The sequence below is a fragment of the Streptopelia decaocto genome, assembly GCF_964273445.1.
Source record: "Streptopelia decaocto genome assembly, chromosome: 3".
Classification (NCBI taxonomy): Eukaryota; Metazoa; Chordata; class Aves; order Columbiformes; family Columbidae; genus Streptopelia; species Streptopelia decaocto.
Window position 1 is genome coordinate 98021415 of NC_138656.1, and position 24446 is coordinate 98045860.

The window sequence follows — 24446 nt, forward strand, 5'->3', positions numbered from 1 at the left end:
CAAACATCCACACTGTACGTATTTATTGGTTCAGACTATGTGCTTTCTGCAAATTTTGTTCTCTGGATGTGGAGTTTTGATTCCGTGTGTGACTTTTTCTAAAAATCTTTCCAGATAAAAGATTTGCTTTCTCTGTAACCTGTGTATAAAGGAAGATAAAATAATCTGATTAAATGCTTTTCTTTCCCCCCTTTTAATATTTTTAAAGGTGTACAGCTGTTTTTTCATACCTTTCACCTTGAGAGCTCTCATGACTATTTACTCATCACTGAAGATGGCAGCTTCACAGAACCAGTAGCCAGGTTAACTGGCTCAGTCTTACCCCCTACAATTAAAGCTGGCCTCTTCGGAAATTTTACTGCACAGCTTCGATTTATATCTGATTTTTCAATTTCTTATGAAGGCTTCAACATAACATTTTCAGGTAAGAAATTCCGTTCTGCTAAATATCCAGAAACTATTTCCAGGTAATATTTGTACTTGTAGGTAGCAGAAACTTTATTAAATATCAGGAAAAAAACAAACCAAATCAAACCAACCAAACAAACAAAAAACCCAAACTCAATAGAAATCATATTGTCTCTATAGTAGAAAACTGACTCAGGTTTATAAAGGTGGCTAACAGATTGAGAAGGATGTTGGTGAGGTGACTGGTTTAAGGACAAGTTGTCCCGGTTCTTAAAGAGCCATCAACAGTGTGAAAAAGAAATTCGGAGGAAAATTAACAGGAAAAAATTAGAAAGACCAGAGAAACTGTAAAAAAGCAGTAATGTGCTAATTCAGAGTCACAGAGGACTCTAAATTGAAGATTGATTTTGGAATAGAAAATGTGTATGTAAAAAGAGAATAAAAGATTTAATAGCTGTTGATACAGTAAGAAGTTATGATAATTTTTCTAAGATCTCCTTAAGACAATTGAAAAAATTTAGTTACTGCTTTTATTTACAATCTTCCAAAACTAGATGCTCATGCACATGGATATTCTGTGCAAGAAGTACAAAAGGAACTTATAGACCCAACTTTCTTACATTTTTTCAAGACCTGAAAAACAGTTAATACATTTTATTGAGATACAGCAATGTTTGCAGATGAACTTACTATTAATGAATAATGTATTTCATTTAGTTTGCTTATTTTAAAAACTAGATAAAAACAAAACACAAACAAATAAAAGCACCTGACTGATTAGAGGAATAGTGTTGGATTTACTCATATCAAAAGCTGAATTATAATAATTATGGATACTTTGGACTAACCAAATCAGAGATCAGCTAAATAACTTGTAGAAAAATACAAAAACTATCATTATGGATGCAAGGGGGAAATTTGTAGAGTAATAAAATATATGGGTCATAGAATTTTTCAAGCACAAGCAAAGGTTTGTGTTATACCTACAACTGACATACACATAGACAATCATCCTATGCCATCATTTATGTTAAAAAAATGTGAAATATTATCAAATACATTAATTTTATGAAACAAATGGGTGAGTCTGTTTTCTTATTTTCACACAATCAGAATGTATTTCTCCATAGTAAGAAGTATTTAGTCAGAAGACCTTAACCTGTGTTGAATGTCGTCTAACACAGAACTTTGTCGAGAAAATTCTCAGGTGCCTAAAGGTTGGTCACAGAATATCTCAGTGTCCACCTCAGCCTTTATAGTGCTGAGCAGGATTAGTAGATCATGTGTTTCCAGAACTCACAACTTTTGCCAGCAGAAACTGCTGTGGTTTATAGATTCCTTCTACTATTCAGGACCTTTCCACAAGGCAGTTACTGTAGGGAAGGTTCTCTTCCTTGCTTGCTTTTATTCAGTAAGTCAGCTATTTAAACAGTCATTCAGAAACCTTGGGTTGTTTTCTTCCCCTGACTAAATGGAGTTTCTTCCTCTAAGTGGATTGGACCCTACGTTCCACCAACATCCAATGTAACTGCTTTAGAAAACGGCTTTTCTTATCTGTTATCAGAAGTGTTTTGGAGTTCAGATGAAATTAACTAGGAATTATATACAGAGGATGTAATTAAACAAAATTATAGCAAACCACTTATACCACAAGCTGATTACAGCCCTTGAAACTATGAAAATAAATGTAGTGTGGGTGGGACACAATAGATACATAATTACTGTATATATAGCCATAATAGACATATAGAAACAGTACTGGGTTTTAGCAGAGAACACAACTCTGAAATACATGTTTTCCAAGTGTTCCATTCTGATACAATGCAACTAATTTGGTAAGGTTTTGTTTTGTTGTTTTTTGTTTTTTTTTTTTTCCCCATGTAGACAGCTTGCCCCATTTATTTCTATATTATGTTTTATTGTCTACAGAATATGATCTGGAGTCATGTGATGATCCTGGTGTTCCTGCCTTCAGTAGGCGAATTGGTTTTCATTTTGGTGTTGGAGATTCCTTGATCTTTTCTTGTTTCCCTGGATATCGCCTGGAAGGTGCTAATAAACTTACCTGCCTGGGAGGTGGTCGGCGTGTATGGAGTGCACCTCTGCCAAGGTGTGTGGGTAGGTGGTCATATGCTTTCATTTCATTCATCAAATCGTTGATAGCACATGGCATGTGTCAGAATACTGGACAGAGAACAAAGCGCTTGGGTTGAAAGGATTGATCCCCAAGCTGTACAAACTTTAAAGACAGAGCAAGATATAAGTAATGCATGCTTATTTTATTTAGTAAACAAAAATAAGAAAGAGTTAGAATAGTTGGAATTGGGGTAGAAACTAAGATCAAAATGTGAGAGAAAATGTAAATCTACTTATTGAACAATATGTCTGCCATAACTAAGATCCGTACTGTGTCTTTCAGGGTAAAGAAACAATGTTTAGAGCTTTTAATGGAAAATAGCCTTTGTTAGAGCCCCCATCTGGTTCTAAGGGTGTTTTTTTCCTGTTGTGTTTCTACTCTTGTAACCCTAACCTGTTTGGGTTTTTTTTGTTTGTGTTGGTTGCTTGCTTGCTTTTGGTTTTCAGACTGTAAACTATATTATGGCATTATGAAGTGTAATTTTTAAAATTAATGTGCTGTTGTTAAAAATCAGTAACTATAATCTCAAACTGAGTGAACAGTTCTTTTCTGTGAAAAGCTATGGGACTGGATTTTGTGAAGTTTGTACTGTTCCTGTATTTGATTTGTGAGATGGTTTTATCACCACCACGTGACATGAATCTGATCAGGTACTATTGACATAATGCTATTGACGTCAAATTGTTCCACACACCTCTAAATGGATTTCCTTAAGAGGGTTCTAGTTTCAAATAAGATTTTATTTCATTTAGCAAGAAACTCAGCTTCAGCTTGTTTCTTTTGTTTTAAAGGGTTGTATCTCTATATCTGAAAAAAGTCATGTCGCCTACCTTGTATATACATGTAAGATTACTGTATATAGTTTTTAATGGAAAAAAAATACTTATTTAATCCATGATGAAAGAAACTAACATATGAAGTAGAAGTCAATATTATATGAGGTTTGCCATAAATTTTGAAACTCTAGAGTTAAGTCCTAGGCCACTTTCAGCTTTATTTGTCTTAGAAGTATCACTAGCTTCTTAACACTGTCTGTGAATGTTGACTAACCAAGTGCACACCATCCTGCATCATAGAATCACAGAATTATAAAATAGCCCATGTTGGAAGGGACTTAGAAAGATCAACTAGTGCAACCTTTTCTGGGAAAGAGAGCCTGGATCAGATTATCTGGCACCCTCTCTAATTGCATCTTGGAAACTAAAGCAATGAGGACTCCACCACAACCCTGGGAGGGTTGTTCCAGTTTCTGATTGTTCTCACTCTATAAAAACTCTTTCTTATATTGAGAGCAATTTGTACCTGTTGCCTCTTGTCTCCTCCATGTTGCTCCTTATGAAGAGACTTCATCCTCTTTGTACTCTTTAAGTAATGGAATACTGTGATGAGGCCTCCCTGAACCTCCTCTTCTCCAGGGAAAAGAGACCTAACTCCTTCAGTCCATATTGATTTAAAGTGTGCAAATTTCACGAGAATAATATTCACATGCTCACTTTGAAACTAGCAGTTTCTTTTCCCTAATTTTGAGTGTTCAGCTATTCGATAGCTGTCCATGTGTGTGAATGAAAATTAGCACCTTATTTGTCTGTTCTTGAAGAAAAGATGACTGTTAATTGTGCATTATTACAGTTCTCAACAAATAATGTGTTAACGATCAGCTTTATCAAGGTATCACTAGGCTATATCCATGTGCAGTTAAAACTGAAAATAAAAACTCTTGCTACTGCATGTAGCTTAACTCTTGCTCATTAAAAAAAAATCCTTAACTAGCTGGTTCTAATACAGACAACATATTAATGTATTTAGTACCTATATAGTTTATAGGAGAAAACATGGCATGAATAAAAGTCGTATTATAGTCTTATAGTATATTAGTATTTTCTAAGCATATCACTAATATATTTTGAGGACTGACAGAAGAAAAGTAGATCTTTTAGGAAGAAAATTGTTTCTACCTAATAAAAATACCTGTGAGTGTTTTTAATTTCTGTGAAGTCATATCAAAGTACAATGATTCTGTATCTGACATCTTAAAAAAAACATAAACAAAATGTAGAAAAGGAAAAATACTTGTATATTTAAATAATGACAGTCTCTGTCTCAAAAAAGAAAACAAAAAAACAACCACAAAACCCTCCTCAAAACACCGAACACAGTCCTAAAGGACTGTAAGATTGTAAGATGACTGGATATTATGACAAATTACTAGAAGACACAAAGTGTTACTAGAGTGAGAAGTAACAAATTCATTAACTAACTCCCCAGAGGAGAGTTGTGTGTCCATCTCTAGCTGTCATGTACCTGGTAAATAGTACTGCTTCCAGTACAATAGGTTGCGAGTAGGGGTTCTCAGTCTGCAGGTATTTTATAGTGGATGGGATTCAGATTCAGATCCAAACATCTACATTTGACTGTTTGCAGTATTGTTGTGTATACATGGGCAAGAATTTTAAGCTCTAGTTACAGATAGTGAAGTAACTAAAGTCAGTAGAAATCCTAGATTTAGGTATCTATTTTACAGTGAGATGAATCAGTCTCTGTGCACCATTTAGATGCCTAAATAGAGGAATTACTTCAATTTATTTATTTTTTGTTTGTTTATTTCTAGTCAGTAATTGATGAAAGTGTCCCAGTTGGCCTGTTTGTTCCTATTGCCTCACCTTGGCAACTTAATTGCTCCTTTGTCATACACCTTGTTAGCACATGTATGAAACCTTGTGACCAAGAGGCCAGTTCCAGAGCAAAATTCCTTCTGTAATTCAGCATACACCACCTGTGGATAGCTGCATTTATGTTGCATTAGGCTCTTTGAATTCCTATTTCTGCTATATACCTGTGTGCTTTTATTTCTCTATTCTGACATAATCTAATCTCTGAAATATGAATTGATACTGTCTATTTTTTTGTTTATTTCTTTTGTTTTAGTGTTTTTATGTTTTAGAAAGCCTTTCCTGCAAAATGTACAGTAATAAGAGATTCATACCTGATATCTTGAAAATGCTCATTAGTTATCCCCATATTGCATATTGACATATTGCAAAGTTGCAAAGATTACCAAAGTATTCAGTAATTAGCTTAATGAAGTACCAACCATTAGCCATGAATTTATAGGACTAGTGTAATCAGTTACTATGCCAGATTTGCCTGCATATTCTCCCAAGTATAATTTAGAGTTCATATTGAATCATATGTATACATGATAAGTTTGTAATTCATCTAGAAAATAAATTTATTCACTGAGAGCTCAACATTTTCTTTTTTGTTCTTATTATGTTCAGTTTTGAATAAATATATAGAATGGTTCTAAGATACCTGTCGTTAAATGCATGTATAAGACTCTATTTCATAACTGATAAAGAAATCCTTTAATAAATTTTGAACAGACAAATGGCACTGACCTAAAACAATACAGCTGAATAACTCTTTTAACTCAGCCTGTGAAGAAACTTTGGTCTCTAAGAATGCAGCAGATTAATTATATCTATAACACAACTAAGACAAAAACAAAGAAAGAAAGCCTGCTAAGAAGCTGAGGGAAACTGAAGGGGAAAGGCTCACCCAGTGCCCTTCAGTTCAAGCTGTTTTCATATGACTTTTAGCACCAAGAATGTTTACAGAGGTGCCATTTCTTGTTGCCATGGCACCTAAGACCTTTGGGGTGAAGATATCCTCTTACCTTGAAGAGGAGTTCACACAAAGACTACTTTCTCAAAAGACTGAAAAGAAACTGCTTGACATGAAATCTGCTGGCTTTAGAGTATACATTCAGAAGTTACATCTAGTCTCAACTCAGTGGCACAAATTCATAAGTACATTACTGAGTTCAATAGCCTCTTGATTATTTCTTCCTCAGTATGATTCCTACACTGACAAAACTCATCTAGATGATACATACATGCCAACCGTTATATATCAATAAGGATTTTTTATTCATTCTAGAGCACATGGTAATATATACTTCCATGATTCTTTTCATCAGATTCAGGTAGAAAGCCCTTCAAATTTTTTTTTTATTATTATTTTTTTTTAGCATTTATAAACTAAACATTCACACATGCACATACTGATTTGTATCACAGAAATAGTACACAGTTTCATCTGATCGTGAAAAAAAAAAAAAACAAACAACAAACCAGTAGGGTTTCCAAAGGTATTGCCATTCATCCTTCTCCATCCAATTAAATAATCTGAAGTCCTTCCTCCAGGGTTCATCTCCAACATGTTCTGAAGTTTTCCTGGTCAGAGAACTATTTGTGTCTTTCCGCTATTTCTTCTCCTTTAAAGAGTTATTTTCTAGGTAAGGCAAAGGGAGAGCTTGGAAGATCTGGTTAGCCTAACATCATAACTCTCATTTTTAGTCCTAGAAATCCTGGCACAGGGCTACCTGGAAAATAAACATGCACTGTGTCTTGAAAAAGAAATGACACTAAAATAACCCGTATCCTTAGGTTTGAGAGTACTGACAGAAGCATCTGTTTTTTTACTATTCTGAAACAGCTTGTCACCTACAAGGTTGTTAACATTATCATCTGGCACATTACTCTAATTGACATGTTTGTCTACGTGTTGAAGGTTTAATTTCCCGTGGATTATTAACAATACTTCCTGATATATAATTTATTCCCAGGATGTCACTTACTTTTACATAGTTGCAAATGAGTTTATACATTTAAACTTATTTCATGCCTGTGTGAACAAAATTGCTCAAGAGTGTGGATACATACTCTTCTCACTTTTTCCCTCCAACAATAGCTCTTTTTTGTCCACTTATAATTACATAATTCTATTACAGTTTCATTTACATTTCACAGTTGACTACTTTTTCCTGAGGACAAAGCCCAGCTTCTAGAGAGTTAGTCCACCTAGAGTACAGATCTGAGACTAAAGCTCCTAGGCAGTCATGCACTTGTGTGCATCCCCAAAATGATGAATCTCAGAAGCTTGATGTATACTGGGGTTCAGGAATTAGGTGGAACAAAACCTTAGTCTGTTGAAGTCCCTGATTCTGAGGCTAACGTCCACCTACAGGAGGCCATCTTCAGCTGCTATCTTCTTGTCTTTGCTAGCCTTTTAAAGAGGAACCACACAACTTGTCTGGGAAATCAGTTATTAAGGCAAATTTTGTAGAACACATTTGCCAAACCAGGACTATCCTTTTAATCATACTTTTCTTACCTTTCAGTTTACTTTAAGTCAAATTAGTCAGGAGCTTTCTACAACTCTGTATTGGGGCTGTGCTACAGTTAAAAAAATACAACTGCAAGAGTCATAGGTTAAGAGAAGAAATATTCCTATAAGTACTTTCATGTAACAGTAATTTCAATGAACCAACACAATCAACACAAGAAATAGATCTTGAATCCAGAAAATGCTCCCCACTTCACACTGTATACATTCTTCCAGATTACTGCCATATTCCAAAGGTTTTGTTGTCATGCTCCACTGCTGTCCCATCCCAACAGATGGGATGAGGGATGAGTTAACTCTGAATGTGACACGCGCCCTGACTCAACAGATGAGATCAGGCGTGAGTTAACTCTGGGTTAATTCTGTGCAGTTGTGAAGTGAATGACAGACAATCACTCCATGGGTCCATTTCAATTATGAGTTTTACTAAAAGTACGTGTTGGAATATTAGTTAGAGCAAATAGTGGCTTGGCAAAAGTATTTTATGATATCACAGAACTTATCAACACGTTAACAGCAAAAGTCCTACTACAAGCGATGTATTGGCAACCATCAGTAGCTATAATATGAAATTTAACCAGAATCCAACAGCAGAGTTTAAAGACGATGTTACCCTTATATGTTCAAAAGGGAAAAAGAGAGCGGTACAGAGGGAAGGAAAACTAAGGTATAAGAGCGAGAGAAAGAGAGTAATATATCATGGAAGAAGAGACAAATAAAAACTGATATAGAAAAAAAAAAAAGGAGAGAATGAAAGAGCGGAGAGAAAGGAAGAAAGAAAAGAGTGAGGAATCCAGTCTCTCTTACGGCCTCACAGCGTGGATGACAGGACTTGCATGATGATGTGTGGCCTTGGTGTTCCACGGCGAGGATGCTGGGGTTTGCAGTTCAGGAGCGCAGCATCCTCCGATGTCTAGTTCAGTTCCTGTGGTGAGGCTGGTGGGCTGAAGGTCCTGAGGGTGGTGGATTCCCTCCCTATGCTGTTTTTGGTGAGCTTTTTTTATAACTCTCTGAGTAGAGAAAAGTCTGGGGGGGTGAAAGGGGTGATTAATGTTTACAAATATATAAAGGGTGAGTGTCACAAGGATGGAGCCAGGCTCTTCTCGGTGACAAACAATGGTAGGACAAGGGGTAATGGGTTCAAACTGGAACACAAGAGGTTCTACTTAAATTTGAGAAGAAACTTCTTCTCAGTAAGGGTATCAGAACACTGGAACAAGCTGCCCAGGGGGGTTGTGTAGTCTCCTACTCTGGAGACATTCAAGACCCCACTAGACACATTCCTGTGTAACCTCATCTAAGTGTTCCTGCTTCGGCAGAGGGATTGTACTAGATGATCTTTTGAGGTCCCTTCCAATCCCTAACATTCTGTGATTCTGTGACTGTGAAAGATCGACAAGTCTCAACAAGTCCTGGGCCACGCTGAGGGTCTCAGCTTTTTTCCCTTTGTTTGCCAAGCTGGGCATATCAGAAGATGGGGCTATGTGCCCTCCAGCACATCCTCCACCTCCAGTATCTTACTAGCCGGCCTGGTCTGTGACTCCTTAGCTTGTTGTTGATATGTAAATCACAGTTCCCCCTACACTGAATGTGTCCTCTCCTGTGTCTGGCTGAACTAGTTTCACCACAATGTTTTCAGTCATGATCCTTCTCAATACACAACAACTGCAGAACGCTGTTCCTGGCCACATGCGTTTCATATTACCTTCTGCACACTGGCATGACTTTGTCATAGAATAATAGAGTCATTTAGGTTGGAAAATACTTTTAAGATCCTTGAGTACAACTGGCAACACTGCCAAGCCCACCACTAAAACAATGTTCCTAAGGGCCACATGTATATATCTTTTAATTACCTCCAGGGATGGTGACTGAACCACTTCCCTGGGCAGCCTATTCCAAAAGCAGTTGTCAGTACTTAGAAAAGTTAGATGCTGCTCCGCTTCAGTTTTTGGATACCAATGGCTTGGTGAGGAGCGCAGTATGTGCAAAAGCATCAAATGCATGCATCTGATATACATCTAAATCATGTCCTAATTACTTTTTGAAATATGAGTTTATAATTTGCAATGATCCTCTAACAGGTGAGGAATGAACCTTTTAATTTTGGTATTCCTTTATAGTGCACTGTCATGAGCTGATGAAATTCTGAAAGAAGGGAGACATTTCATTCTTCTCTTCCTACTTGCCAAAAATGTGCTGTTCACTGATTATCAAAGGCGATGGGTAGAAACCTGATTGGAGAGACCTTTACAGTGGATTGCAACGTATGGTGCCTAAGTATAGGTAGCTTCTGTTTAAAAAGATATTTGAGAAATTGCTAGTTTACCCTGCTGGATTTGTTAATTTCTGAGGGTACAATACCTTATATATATGTTTATTAGATCACAGAAGATATAGCTCTGCTATATGAAAAGTTTAGGTACAAAATAATAAATTCAATTTATTCCATCATATTCTGTCTGTAATATTAATGAAAAAAAATGAAGCAGTAGTAAGATTATAAGACAAAATGAAAGTAAATGTTTCATTGTATTTACTAATAATTTTCTTTTAACTCCTTAATATCTTGGCTAATGTGAATGACCTTTACCACGCCTCTCTACTCAGCATTAAGGCTGAAGAGCTATGCACATTATTAGAAATGGTTATTTTTCCGTGTTCACGAGGACATGTAACTAAACACATTCATTACCTCTTCCAGGATTTAGGCATTAAGACACCACATGATAATGGGAAGTAAAGTTTGAATTAGTTCTTGAACTCTCCTTTCTGAGATTGTCCTTATTTAGATTTTCATTCTATTACCTGATTTGCATATTGCTTCTGTCTACTTGTCTGGGTTTTCCCTGCTCACTATCTCATTAAGAAATCGTGATAAATTTTACCTAGGATGTACCATGAAAATATTATTTGTACACTGTAGAGTGTACAATATATTCAGTTCAAACTAGCCTTTCATCGTAAGCATTGCACAAAGTTCAAGCATAACACACTAATACAGTAAACGTGGTTTTAAGTGCTGTGTGGTCATTTTTTTTTTTTTTTTTTGGTTTGTTGGTGTCTTAACCTGCATTGATTTCCTGTACCCCATTATTCATTTCAACTACATGGAGTGTTCCTAACGCAAGCTGTGAAAAAATTAGAGGATAAAGGTGAAAATAAACACCTACTTAATGTTTTTGCTTCATATTTAAATGGTGTTGCTCCTTTATTAAATTTTACATGTCACTTGATTTTTAATGGTGCATAAATACAGTATTTGAATAAAACCTTCATTAAGGTATTGTTCACTAGTATTCACATTAATATCACATTAATTTATCATATTTGGTTGTTATAATAAATACTACATGAATAATTAATGATAGGGTGCTACAATAAATTGCTGACACTTTAATAAGCTGGGTTTTTTAATAGTTTTGTTAGTATTCATTACAAAATCATCAATTATAATTAATAGACTCTGACATGTTGTAGCATTGAGTTAATTTCCATCAAAACTGAAACATAACTGAGAACGCTGTTAGCCTGAATAGCACTGGAGATTCCTGAGACTATTGAGATCTGGCATTCGTTGTTTCTAAATTCTCCGTAGCATAAAATTGGAATTCGAGTTCACCTTTGAGAAATCAGACTAAGTCTCAAAACTGCTATTTATTTTTAGCAAGCCTTTAGGCACAGAGAGCTCTCATTTAAGAGCTGCTCATGAGAAAGAAATCTTATATACCGTCAGTGCTTGTATCTCTGAATTTTCATGCAATGTCCAAGATCCACTGTATTTTGGAACTCTATATTTAAATGCAGCCACATTTAAATTGTTTAGATCCTTAGGTTGTTTTCTATTTCATAAAACATATTTAATAGAGTTATTTACTAGATTTTCTATAATTTCTATTTTTTATAACATTGCATTTTTAGAAATACAATTGAAAGGTGTTTTTTTAAATCTGTTTTTCTATTCCCTTATTTTTCTGTCAATGTTTGACAAAATTAAATATTTGTTCGAATTAGTGTTTGAGTCCTACTGTATACAAATCTTCAAAATATGGTGCAATATAGTAATTGCAGGTTTGAGTTTTCTCTATTTCAAAACTGAAACTTTAATAATCAGGAAACACTAACACATTTCAGCTGGTGCATAGTGGGCATTCTAACTCTGTTTTCAAAATGAAAAGGAGGAGTGATTTGTATGAGACCTTAATCATCTTAATCTGAAACCTGGTATGAAATTTTAATTACCTATATTCAGAAAGAATAGCAATTGCCTCAGGTTACCCTTTTGGCTCCTTTCTAGATTTTGAGATTGTATATGCTATTTTTTTTTTTCTTGATAAGGCAAATAATATAGGAATATTATCTTCATAGGTTATAATCAGATGATATAAGAAAGAGTAGACATAATGTAAAAAAAAAAAAAAAAAAAAAAAAAGAAAGCAAAATGCCGTCACCTTGGATTCTGCCAATAATCCCCTGAGACTAATTAACATCATAGGATTTGTTTTGAGAACCTGAGCTGTATCTTGTGTCAAAGGCACGTAGATTGAAAACAAATTAAGCAAACCTCAGAAAAGGCTTTGCCTGCTGTGTAGTCCTTCCTTTCCTTCTGCATTATTGTTTGCAATGAAATAGTGAAAAAAAATACAGAATAAGAGGTCTGTTGTCAGCAAGGCATTTCAGTAGGCTTTTCAATGAGGTCTTCTAACCTCACCATCACTGTATGGATGTTGCTTAAAGAATGCTGGGAGAAGTTTATATGTACATGCTTTATTAATGCAGTTCGTAGCTTGATGACCCACTTTGACTTCAAATCTATCTTAGAGAAGCAAATGGGGAGGGAAAAAGGGAAGTAGAGAGGGTGGAAAAAAAGGGAAGAAGAGAGAGATTTAAAACGGAAGGCGATTCCTCAGGCACCAGCTGGGAAGAGGAAGGAGAGAGTTCTCAGACAAATATCTCTCAAGTGAAGATAGTGGTGACAATGATGGTGATGAAAAAAAAAAAGCCAACATCTTCCTGCTTTCTCCTTAGTACAGTTATTTTTTTCATGCAGACCTTCTCAAGCTCCTCAGCTTATGATAACTGCTAGCAGTGACTGGAGCATGTGTAGGTGTTGCAGATTAAACAGTAGTTAAGCTTTGTGCATGTATATTATTATGTAATATTTATTGTGTTTTTAAATAATTGTTATCTGCTCCTTATCTACTAGGCTCTATTCCAATGTGAAGTTATAGGCTAAAAGCCACCAGGTTTGGAAAAGTGTGATATTAGTGTAGAGTTATAGGCTAAAAACTGCAAGGCAAAAGAGTGAGAACTGTGGTGAGAACGGTATGATTTAAAAATAAATGGCAGTCACTTTTTAGGAGAAACCTGGCATAACAGTGGTTCAGAATTTAGCGGTGCCAGCTGCGAACAAGAGGGCTTGTGGTACCAGAGTGAAGGCACTACCACAGCAGCCTGGCAGCCTGGTAGATGAAAGGTTATAGGCTCATAGATTAAGTTCTGGCCACAGAATTGGAGACAAAGGACTATTAGCATAACACAGGTTAAGGCACTGTGCTACAGAGGTGCTGGGCAGACAACATGTGTGCCCTGGCTTGATGCAGCGTTCTGGTTAACAGTTTGTGCATGATGCTGTGTTTTATCCGTGATCCCCTTTGCTCTTGTTTTAATGTTGTATGACTGTGCTACTGGGTAACAATATCAACTGTCTGAGCTCAGCTTCTCATTTTTTTTATGAGCTGCTGCACAATTTTGTAAATACAACAAAGGTATTCTGCACTCAGTAGAGTGCTTTGTGGCAGAGAAGCCTTTAAACTGGTGATGTACTACTTGTATTTGATCTCTGCTTTGGAGATCTGCTTAAAATCCTGTCAAACCTTTTAGCAAGATGTATAGAAGAAAAATAATAAAGCGAACTTTTCCATTAAACAAAGTTATCACTACATTTTTACATGTATTGTATTTCAAAGCATTTCAAGAATCCCTGAATTTTGTTTGTTTTATAGAGTTTGTGTTCATATTCAAGAAGTGTTTGATGATCTTCAAAAGATATACCCTCTGCAGTTTCCTTTTATCCAATTTCAAGTGAGACAATGAAAGAAGAAGAAAATTTACTTATGTAAATAGAATTTAAGTGACTTTATAAGGAAAAGAACAAAGAATGGGGTTATGTATCTGTTCCAGACAGATTGCTCCCACTGCAAGGGAATAAAAGAACAGTTTGATAAGGTAGCATTTTCCAGTCTGCTGCAGTCCTCAGCAAGGTTATAACAGACAACTCAGAAACCAATATGAAAATAAAGCATACAGTTCCTCCTCTAAAACCTTTTATATTTGGGCGTAATTAGTAAACATTTTGAATTCTAAGGTGCATGCTTTTCATTTTATAATAAATAAATAAAAATAACTTTTAAAAGAATACAAGATTCACAAACTGTAGTAAAGAATTAGATTAATCTGCTTTTATCTGCTTTACACCTTTTGAAATGTAGAACAAGTACCATATAGATATTTTTTTTTTTTTTTTTTAAAGAAGCTGAGTTTAAGGGAACTTGTCTTTTGACTGTTGTGCTCTGGGAGATTTGAGAAGTGAAGAACCTGAATTGGAACCATATAAGAAGTTGATATTTACTGAACAAATTTTGTTTAGCATATGCTAGTTTAAGCTATGTTACAAGCCATTTAGATGTGATGACATTATCTCTTTAAAGCACTAACAGCCAAACTATGCAGAAAAAGTTTGGGAGATTTTATGGAATTTGTTCTTCATTTAGATACAAAAGCAAAAACATCTATAGCACTATGAGCACATTTTTATTTAAATTAGCTACATTAAATTACTTTGCATTACAACGCAGTTACAACAAAATCTTGCTGCATACAAAAGGCTGTATTCTTAAAGAAGGTCACCCCTTGCTCCTCATCCTCAGCTAAGGATGCACAGCTATTCACTGAGGACATCAGAAAGGTAGCCCCTGTTCTTAAATTACAGATGATTAGAATCTGATGTTTTATAAAGGAACTAAAAACACATGTTTGGTGTTCTTTTTTAATGTCTGAATGTTGTTTTCTCTATTTCTCCTTCAAATTAGGGAACTAGATTAACTAGAGCATTCTTAACATATGAGTGTTCAGTATGGTTGCAGTGCTTAGAATCTAATTATTTTATAGTCTCAATAAAGTTTCATTTTAATTATTCTGACTTTTTTATTTATAGTCTAATTCCAATTAATCAGACCCTTTTAACATGAAAACAACCTCTTAATTTTATAGATCTTGTCAGAACACAGTAGGCACTATTTCACATTACTTCTGCAATGTGCCTTTCGTTCTTTCTCCCTCAGACTCAAAATAATTGTGCACAAGTTGCAACAATCTCTTTATGTCCTTCCTAGAGGAGAGAGGTCTCTCCTGCACTCAAGAATGTAAGCTTTTTGTTATTTCTTATGACATCTAATGAATTATCAGACTTTCACTTTCATGGGATAAAATTCCCTACTAGTTTTCTTTATTTGCCTGTTTTTGCTCAAAACAGACTTTTGTACATATTCTCTGATGAAAACTCTCTTGGATTATCCATATTTTAGTTTTTGAGATAAGACATATTTAAAATACCTGAGCAATTTTGGGTAAATATTATTATAAAGTGACAACCAGATCTTTCCTATTTAATGTAAAGTGTGGATTTAGGTGCCACTATATTGATAGTAAAAACCCTGGAAATTTTGAATCAATTTATTTTGCATCTTGAAAAATCAAATAAATTGCTACAGAAACAAAGGAAAGGCAAGAGAGCAAAGTAAAGAAGGGATCTGTTTTACATAATAATGCATATTTCAGTGCTACATCTTTGTTTAGCAATTTTTAAGCATTTTATCATATACAGATTTTAAGTTCTTAAATTGTACCTATATTAATGCTACTATACTTGTCTAAGCACATAACATAATCTGACAAAAAGCATTATGAAATATATTCCTTTTCTTTAAAAGGTACAGCTAGATGAGCTTGTCCTGAAAATACTATTTACACAGAGTGTGTTCAGTGGGTATATTATAGTATACCTGTTCACCTAAATTCACACTGATTTTTCCAAGACAAGGTTGTGAATCAATGTATGGAGACAGAATATCAACAGCAATTACTTTAAGATCAGTAAAGATTACTTCTCATGGCAAATTCTGTATGTATCAATGTTTGCATAATTTGAAGGCTTGTAGTTACGAATACTGATATAGTTGTTTCTTATGGTTTCTTATGGTTTCTTAGGTTTCTTCAGTAATTTATAATTAATAAACGAAAATACAAGCAGATACAAGATTTTTTCTCATGTTGAAGGCATGAGAAATATTTTCTCTTTCATCTCTCTGGGCTGGCGAGGCAAATAATTCTCCCAGGATGAGCCCAGATCTCTGGAACTCAGAAGGAATCTGGAAGGCATTGAAGTAGAGTAGTAGCATGAAAGAGTAAAAAGAATTCATCTGTAGCCAAGAGCTAAAGAGCGCTTTTAAAGAATCAGAGAATCATAGAATCTTTTGGGTTGGAAAGGACCTTAAAGATCGTGTAGTCCAGAGGTGTCAAACTCATTTTCACCAGGGGCCACGTTAGCCTCGTGGTTGCCTTCAAAGGGCCGAATGTAATTTTAGGACTGTATAAATGTAGTAGTCCCTAGAGCCTTCTCTTCTCCAGGCTAAACAACACCAATTTTCTCAGCCTGTCTTCAGAGGAGAAGTTATACAGCTCCCTGATAATTTTCTTGGACCTTCTCTGGACTTGCTCCAACGGGTCTCTATCCTTCTTATGTTGGGGGTCCCAGAGTTGAACACAGTACTCCAGGTGGGGTCTCATGAGAGTTGAGTAGAGAGAGAGAATCACCTCCTTCAACATGCTGGTCACGTTTTTTTTTGATGCAGCTTTCTGGGCTGCAAGCATACATTGTTGGGTCATGTTGAGCTTCTCATCAACCAACAGCCCCAAGTCCTTCTACTCAGGGCTGCTCTCAATCCATTCTCTGCCCGGCCTTTGTTTGTGCTTGGGATTGCCCTGACCCATGTGCAGGACCTTACACTTGACCTTGTTGAACTTCACAAGGTTCACACAGACCCATCTCTCAAGCCTGTCAAAGTCCCTCTGGGTGGCATCCCTTCTGTCCAGTGTGTTTACCACCACACAGCTTGGTGTCTTTGGCAAACTTGCTGAAGGTGCACTCAATCTCACTGTCAGTGTCACTGATAAGGATGGTAAGCAACACCAGTCCCAATACTGACCCTTAAGGAAAGCCACTTGTCACTGGTCTCCACTTGGATATTGAGCCATTAACTGCAACTTTGAGTGTGACTGTATTCAGGATCATATGATAAGATTTTTCTGCTTAACTTGAGGTACTAAAATCAGTAGTTACTCATAAAGCACATGTGCTGGATAAGTAGTGTTGCATGACATCTTTGAAGGGTGATTGGCAGATTTTATTTTTTAGTTACCATAGGTGGTTGAGCCATATCACTTCCTTACACAAAATTTCATGGCTTGATCTTTCATCAGGAACATAAGAGATGTGTCTTTATTTCCTTTGTTTCTGTAAAATAATTTTAAATTATATCTGATGCCTCTTAGCAGAATGATCTTGCCAATGTGACCAAAGGCTGTTGTTTCATTTTGCATAAAAAATTGAAGATCAACTGGAAGCAACAAAAATGGAAGTGAACATGAGTATATTTTTCCAACCTAGTATTTTGGTACTTACATAGTAACAGTGAATGTTGATTCATGGGTTATTTCAGAATTTTATTTCCCAACTGTTTAATGTATGAATTTCCTTGGAGAAGTGTTCCTCCTCCCCTATTTAATGCCCTACCCATTATGCTAAAGCAGTTAGACAACATTTGCTTTGTTTGTGACTAACTGATTTTCTAATCCCTTTGTGTGAAGCAGAAATCATAGGAGATGCATATTTAAATCCCCAGAGGCAAATGAATTGAATTTACGTGTCACACATTCTGGCTGCATGTGTTAATTACTGTATTAAAAAAGCAGCAGCGTTATCAGCTATCGTAGATATTTTTTAAAGACAAATACCATGATATTTCCTATACTGCTGAGTAAAATAATAGGGCCTTGAAGGGAAAGGATGTCCTTGGCTGTATAAACTATTCCTCCTGACAAGACCAGACTCAGTATTGCTGTTCATGGCTGGTCTTTTGAGTTTCTAGACCCTCATTATGTGTAGGGAGCTCATGCAGTTCTAGATTGCAGTGTACAGGAATGGTTAGAAAAATACTTAGCTGAAGTCCTTAGGGCATAAAGTCCTTGGTATACCTAGACATTGAACACAAATGAGAGAGATTTCAGGTATTAGGACACTGCATCTCAAGAAGCTCCAGTGGTCTGGAGGGAAGGAAATCTTTCCATGATTGGGAGCAACATTTATCTGAAAAAGTCACCTAAATCTCCAGGCTAAGAAATTGGAAGAGCTAATTAAAAATTACCTTAACTTGATTTTCAAACCTTAATGAAGAGCGGCAAGTAAACACAAACCTCAACTGTGACTTCTTTCATATAGCTTTCATATTGAGGGAGAAAAGGTGATGAAGAAGGGCTTACTTTGCTATGGAAACCTCTTTCTGGGGTCTGTGTTAGTGATTTACTGACTGACGTGACATAAGCTAAGAAACTTGACTGATCAGAGGACATGAGCAAGACTTTGTCATAATAACGAAGGGAATGATAGGGGCTGATGAAACTGTAGAGCTGCCAAATATTTGCAAGGTATTTGAGAAGGGGTAGTATGGACTGAAAAGAGAATATTGCTGTATAGGATGGGTTTGAGGTGTATGAGTGCCGACCTGAGTTCAAAGAATTTTGAACTATAATTGAATTTTAGTAAATAACTGTTCATGGCAGAAAATGTCATCTTCTTGCAGAATGTAGTATACTTTAGAAGGGTAGTAATATTATATTAACTTTAGTTTGGAACCCTCATTATCCTGGTCTTATATGCCAGTACTTTTATTCACAGATTTAAATTGCTATGGTTTTGAACTTTGGAACATAGCCTTGTCAGAACAGGAAATTTGGCCAGTTCTAGACTAGGAAAAGCTCATTTTTCTATTACTATGTATGTCTTAGTGGTTTACAGTCAGTCACTGAAACAAACAGTAGAATTCTGTGTGAACATTACGTAAGAAAAAACCCTTTGCTTCTGTAATGTTTTATCATTTTCTTCTCTTCAGCATTCTACTTCTATATTTTCCAGTTCTTTGAAAGAGGTAGACAGTAAGATAGCAATGCAGCCTAAAGCAACATAGATTTTTTTGCATAGATCTTTACCTGGGCAAACACTTGTTTTCAGAAGGCGTGTGTTGAGTACTGGTGCCATAAATATAAGAAGACATCAAATAATATGGGTCTAAACATTAATTTTAGCAATGCTTTGAACTGCATTTTATAAACTCAGTTAGTTCCACCTGTTTCCTAAAAATCAAAGACAAAAATAGCTACATATGAACATGCATACACAAACACATATAGATATGTATATGTAACCATATGTAATATGAATCACATATTTCACAGATCCCTTACCAAAGCAGTACCAAAATAAAAAATCTAGTTAATTTGTCAGTTCTTTGAAACATTTAGATAGAGTAAAGTGACTTTAAACTGGTGCATCCAACACTCACCAACAAAGGAAGAGTTTTGCAAGTGACTTTAAACTGGTGCATCCCACACTCACCAACAAAGGAAGAGTTTTGCTCTCTGAAGTTTGATGGCAGGGGTTCTTCTTCCCTAACACTCTTGTGCCTACCAAATGTAATGCAGCTTAGGGCCTAAGAAAGCTAAGGAAGTGGAGAAATAAAACTGTAATTTAGAACAGTAAATGAACTCTAAACCTATGTGCAAAATCAAAGATTCTGAGCCAGCTTATTGGTGATTTCCTTCCTCACTTTGCCTAAGGAGAACCCAAATGTAAACTAGAAATAAGACTCCAAACAAGACTGTGACTATCTTGTTCCCCCTTCCTTTCGTCCCCTCTTCGATTTTTCTTTCCCTCCTTTCTGCCTTCCCTCCACCCCTCCCTGCCTCCCTCTCTTTCTCTTTTTTCCTCCCACTTGTTTTCAATTACATCGAAGGGAGGAAGCCTAAAATACAGAAACTTTCACTAATTTTAGGCTTTTCAAATGCAAGAAGAACACAAATTTGATGTTGTTTGTCGAGACTGCAGAAATGTAAATGATTTTTTTAGATTGTTTCTTTGTAAATATAAAGTATGCATTTCTCCATGAATATGTTTAAGTGAATTATTTGCTTATATATCTTTCTGGTCTGCCTTTAGACTATATTTTCAAAATGATTCTTTATATATATATATATATACTTGATAAACTATGCAAACATACATCCTATGAACCTTAAAAGTCTATTTAACATTTATAGAAAAATAGAGATTTTTTTTAAAAGCTATCACATATTTGATTAAAAAAAAAAAATCTGTTGATTTACAATTACATGCCAATTTGTTATCATTAATATTTAAATAGCTATATCAGGTTTTTACCAAGCTCTGAATGAGATCTGAATTATGTTTATATCAAAATCCGTATTTATCCACCCTAAAAAAATTGTAGATGAATATCAGTATGTTATTGTTACTGTGGGGTTCTAGAAGGTGTTTTTAGGCTATTTTTAAGCATTTTGAATATTTGTTTGAACAATACACTGATATTATTTACTATGTCTTTAGATATTTTCATTTATGTGCTGAACTTTATTAAGCACATTTGGAATAATTTGATGAGACTGTGGGCTGGAAAATACCACTCTTTCTATACTTTATTATTTTCTTTACTGGGGAGCAATGAGGAAAATGTCTACTGAAAGTGTCACTAAGTTCTTACTATAGATAGTTGTAAAAAAGACTCACCTACTCCTTACCTGGAAAAGAAGGGAGCTGTCTGCTTGGCTTTGAATGATATCAGTAAATGTTGGTTTGTTTTCAGTTTTTTACTTTTATTCCTGGTGGAGAAAAAAATATTTGAATGCTCTTGATTTATTGCCAGTTTCTTTTATCTCAGCAGCTCATTGTCTGCTTTTTCTAATACTTCTTTGTAAAGCTGAACAGGGAAGTAGGTGAAATTAATGTTACATTTGTTTGAAATATACCACAATAAATATATTTCAACAAAACATCCAGTTTTTATGGAATCCAGCTAACCTGCATTATAGGTTAGTCTGATTGAAGGACCAAGGGATATATTTGAGGTAAAGGGAAATGCATAAAAGCACTAAGTGTACATAATAATCACACTGAGTGAAATGCAGGAGATAGCAACTTTGGTAGGGTTTCTAGGAGTTTGTCTGACAGATGAAATCTGTCAGAAACATACTTTTCCTAGACAGCACATTAGAGTTTTCACAGAGTCTAAATATTACTGAAATAACCCATGTTTTCTTGAAATGGATAATTCACTTTTTTTTTTTTTTTTTTTTTTTTTTTTTTTAATGCATCTGCTTTCTTTAGCTGAATGTGGAGCAACTGTCTCTGGAAATGAAGGAACATTGCTGTCTCCAAATTTTCCATCTAATTATGACAACAACCATGAATGTATCTATAAAATTGAAACAGAGGCTGGAAAAGGGATCCATCTTAGAGCCAGAAGCTTTCAGCTGCGTGAGGGTGATGTTGTTAAGGTAAAAATAAAATAATTTCACTTGCTACTGTGCTCAACATTCACGTTTCATGAACAACTCTGTTTTAAAAAACAATTATTTTTGCTGTTTTTTCACTTATAGAAAATGAATAAATTCTATGTGGGTAGCATAATTTTTTAATACTAGATTCAATTATTTATACTAGGTTCAAAGAAAATATAGGCGTTTTTAAGAATTCAATGTATAGTGGGTTAAAATCTAAGCAGAAAACCTAAAATGTGAACTTGAATTTTGAATACAAAAGTGTCTATATTATTTTCTGTTTGTGAAAATATTTATAAGTGTAGCATGATAATTACTTAACAAAGCACAGGTTTACAGGTTTTAATTTTAGTATATTTTGGTACATTTTTATTATTTTGTCTTGGACAGAACTGGTTTGTTTTGTTTAGTTTTGTTTCAAATCAATGAATTGCTCATGTGAACAGAAAGGAGCAAGCTAACACATAGCATTGTAATATTGACTAAAACCGTAGTTACAGAAGATGATTTTCATTATTTATGTTGTAGATAGACTTTGAAACTTGGTCTAAACATATACAGATTTTGAACATGTCATGTACTTTTATACAGCATGGCCGCAATCTGTCTTTTCTTAATAATGGTTGCTGCATTCTTGCATGTACTGAAAATCATGACATTGATCTGAAATGCTGAGCATACATTAAATTACTCTTTTAAATTAAAGTCTCTAAATTTTCAGAATTAATTGCTATTTCAAATCACCAGGTGTTCAGGATTCAGTTAGCAATTTGCTGTCCGGGGATCTCACAGCAACCCATTTAACATGTCAGAAATTGCTGTTTACATTTGTAACTTGGTTTTACTATTTTCATTTGCACTGAATTCTCCTCACAAGGAGTTTAAAGGTATCATTGTTATGGATCAAATCTCATTGGCCATACTTTTATCTCTTAAAAGACTTATGTAAGTAAGTGTGACAATTCCATTTGAAGTTATAAATGTTTTGCCAAGTACAAGGAATTTAGAACTATGATGAAGGCAGTGGTGGAGGGGAAAAGACTTCTCATATCTTTGTTGTTATACCTGTTCATTTTGCAAGTACGGGCTAGATTGACCATTAAATAAGCAAATCTTTTATTATCCTCAATAGTATTAGAAAGTTACAGTAAAAAGAGTAGCATTTTCTCCATCTTTACTGACAAAATTACTAATAACAAATGCCTCTATGCTTGTGTGGCCACCATGTATGAAACACTGCAAGCTCTTGGCCTATGTTTTTCCTTTCAGATGAAAGAGAATTGAGTAGGTGGGCAAAATAGGTGTTCTATATTATCCTTTGCTTGCATTTTGTCATCTGACTGTGCAGATCCCCAAAAGTATTTTTGTTCTGAACAGATGCAGCAGACAAGAACTTAATTGCCCACTGAGCTGTTTGCATATGGTACATAAGTCTCTCAGAAGCTTTGCACGTATCAAGTTTATAAATAATTTAATAAACTACCTGAACAAAAAAAAATCTTAGAAAGCCCTAAACAAACATTCAAGAAACTCAATTATCCTTCAGAACATTTCATGAGTAATGTCAAGCATATTTAGAGATATTCCCTTGAGATATAAGAAAGATTTGCCTGAGAGAAAGCTGTTCTGAGCAATCTGTTAGATGCTTTCTTCTTTCATAGGTCTGTTAGCACAATACTCCTGAGGATCCACAGGAAGCAAAGGCAAAATTGTGGTGATGTCTGTACTGCAAGGCCTGTTCTCTGTTTCTCGGGCAATTGGCATGGCACGACTTCAATTTATATGGTTAAACTCTCTTCTCCCGTAGTCTCTCTATAGCTTGCATTTAAAACAATAAAGTCTATTTCCTCTCCATTCCCAAACCAGGATGTCCATTGGAACCAACCCTTGATCTAGCCCCCGAACTTACCCAGACATTGTCTGGAAGACTGCCAAATAGAGCTGAGTTGCAACAAGTGGTCCATCTAACTCAGTATGCTTTCTCTGATAATAGTGATAGGTGGTGTCTGTGCCCTTATGCTCCCTCAATATCCACAGCTGCTGTGTTAAGTTAGACCACAGTTTGCTGTCTTGTCCATCTGCTGCTGCCATGTTGTCTTTGAATTTTGGTAGTCCTTTAAAATAGTTGATACTACTAGAAAACTCTTCTATGACAACAAATCCTGGAAGTTCAGTACAAACTGTGTAAAGAAGTAGATTCTTTCATCTCTTTGAAATAAACATTGTTAGTTGATTAATGAAACCTCAAGTTTCATTAAATATTCCTTTTCTCTAACAATACAGGATTCCATGAATAGTTTGCTTTCATGTTCTCTAATACCTTCATGATTTTTTAAACCTCAATCACATCCCTGCTCAGCCTTCTCCTGTCCAAACCTAGTCTCTGCTTCTAAGGCAGATGCTCCTCAATCATTGCCTGTGCTTTCCACAGCTCCAAACTACCTTTCTTTACATCACAGAATGTAACTATACAGAAGATTCAAGGAATGGATGCTACAAGGCAGTACTATATACAGGGGCAAAATGTTGTTTTCAGCCTTTTTCAGCTCTTTGTAAACTCTCATATTTAAGTGCTACATCATCTTGAGGACTAATTGTCAATTTTATCTGTACACATGTGTCTTCTTCATACAGGGTCCTATATTGTCTCCTTCAATAATTTATCAGAGGTCACTATTTCACTATTGCATTCCTTTAATGTTTTATTTTTCCTTTTTTTTTTTTTTTAATAAATTAGCCTTTTTAATATCAGTCAGGAAAAATATGGACTACAGCAGCTACCTTTTCAGCAAGAAGGGATGGGTTCATTCTCAGCTAACATAATATTTTGGTTCTTATTTTATTTTATTTTATTTTACCACCCTAAAATTTTTCAGAAGTGTTCCTTAGCTGTAGTTGCATGTTTTGGTTATATCCTAGTTTAAGCAAATATCTACTATCTATTGTCTTCTCCCTCTTCTCTTTCCTGTCCTGTTTTGCAGGTAAGACTGAAATAAATTTTCCTGTGCTCTGACCAGAACTACAA

The 24446-nt window shown here is 35.2% G+C and overlaps 1 protein-coding gene across 1 annotated transcript in view; it reads left to right on the forward strand.

The window, feature by feature from the left end:
- CSMD1 (CUB and Sushi multiple domains 1) overlaps positions 1-24446 on the forward strand; it is a gene marked incomplete at both ends in the record, with an annotated part of 1064284 nt that overhangs the window by 824934 nt on the left and 214904 nt on the right. Inside the window, 3 exons of the mRNA XM_082048870.1 lie at positions 209-424; positions 2338-2526; positions 21249-21418. Of these exons, the coding sequence (XP_081904996.1) occupies positions 209-424; positions 2338-2526; positions 21249-21418 (575 nt within the window). The remainder of the gene's footprint in view (positions 1-208; positions 425-2337; positions 2527-21248; positions 21419-24446) is intronic.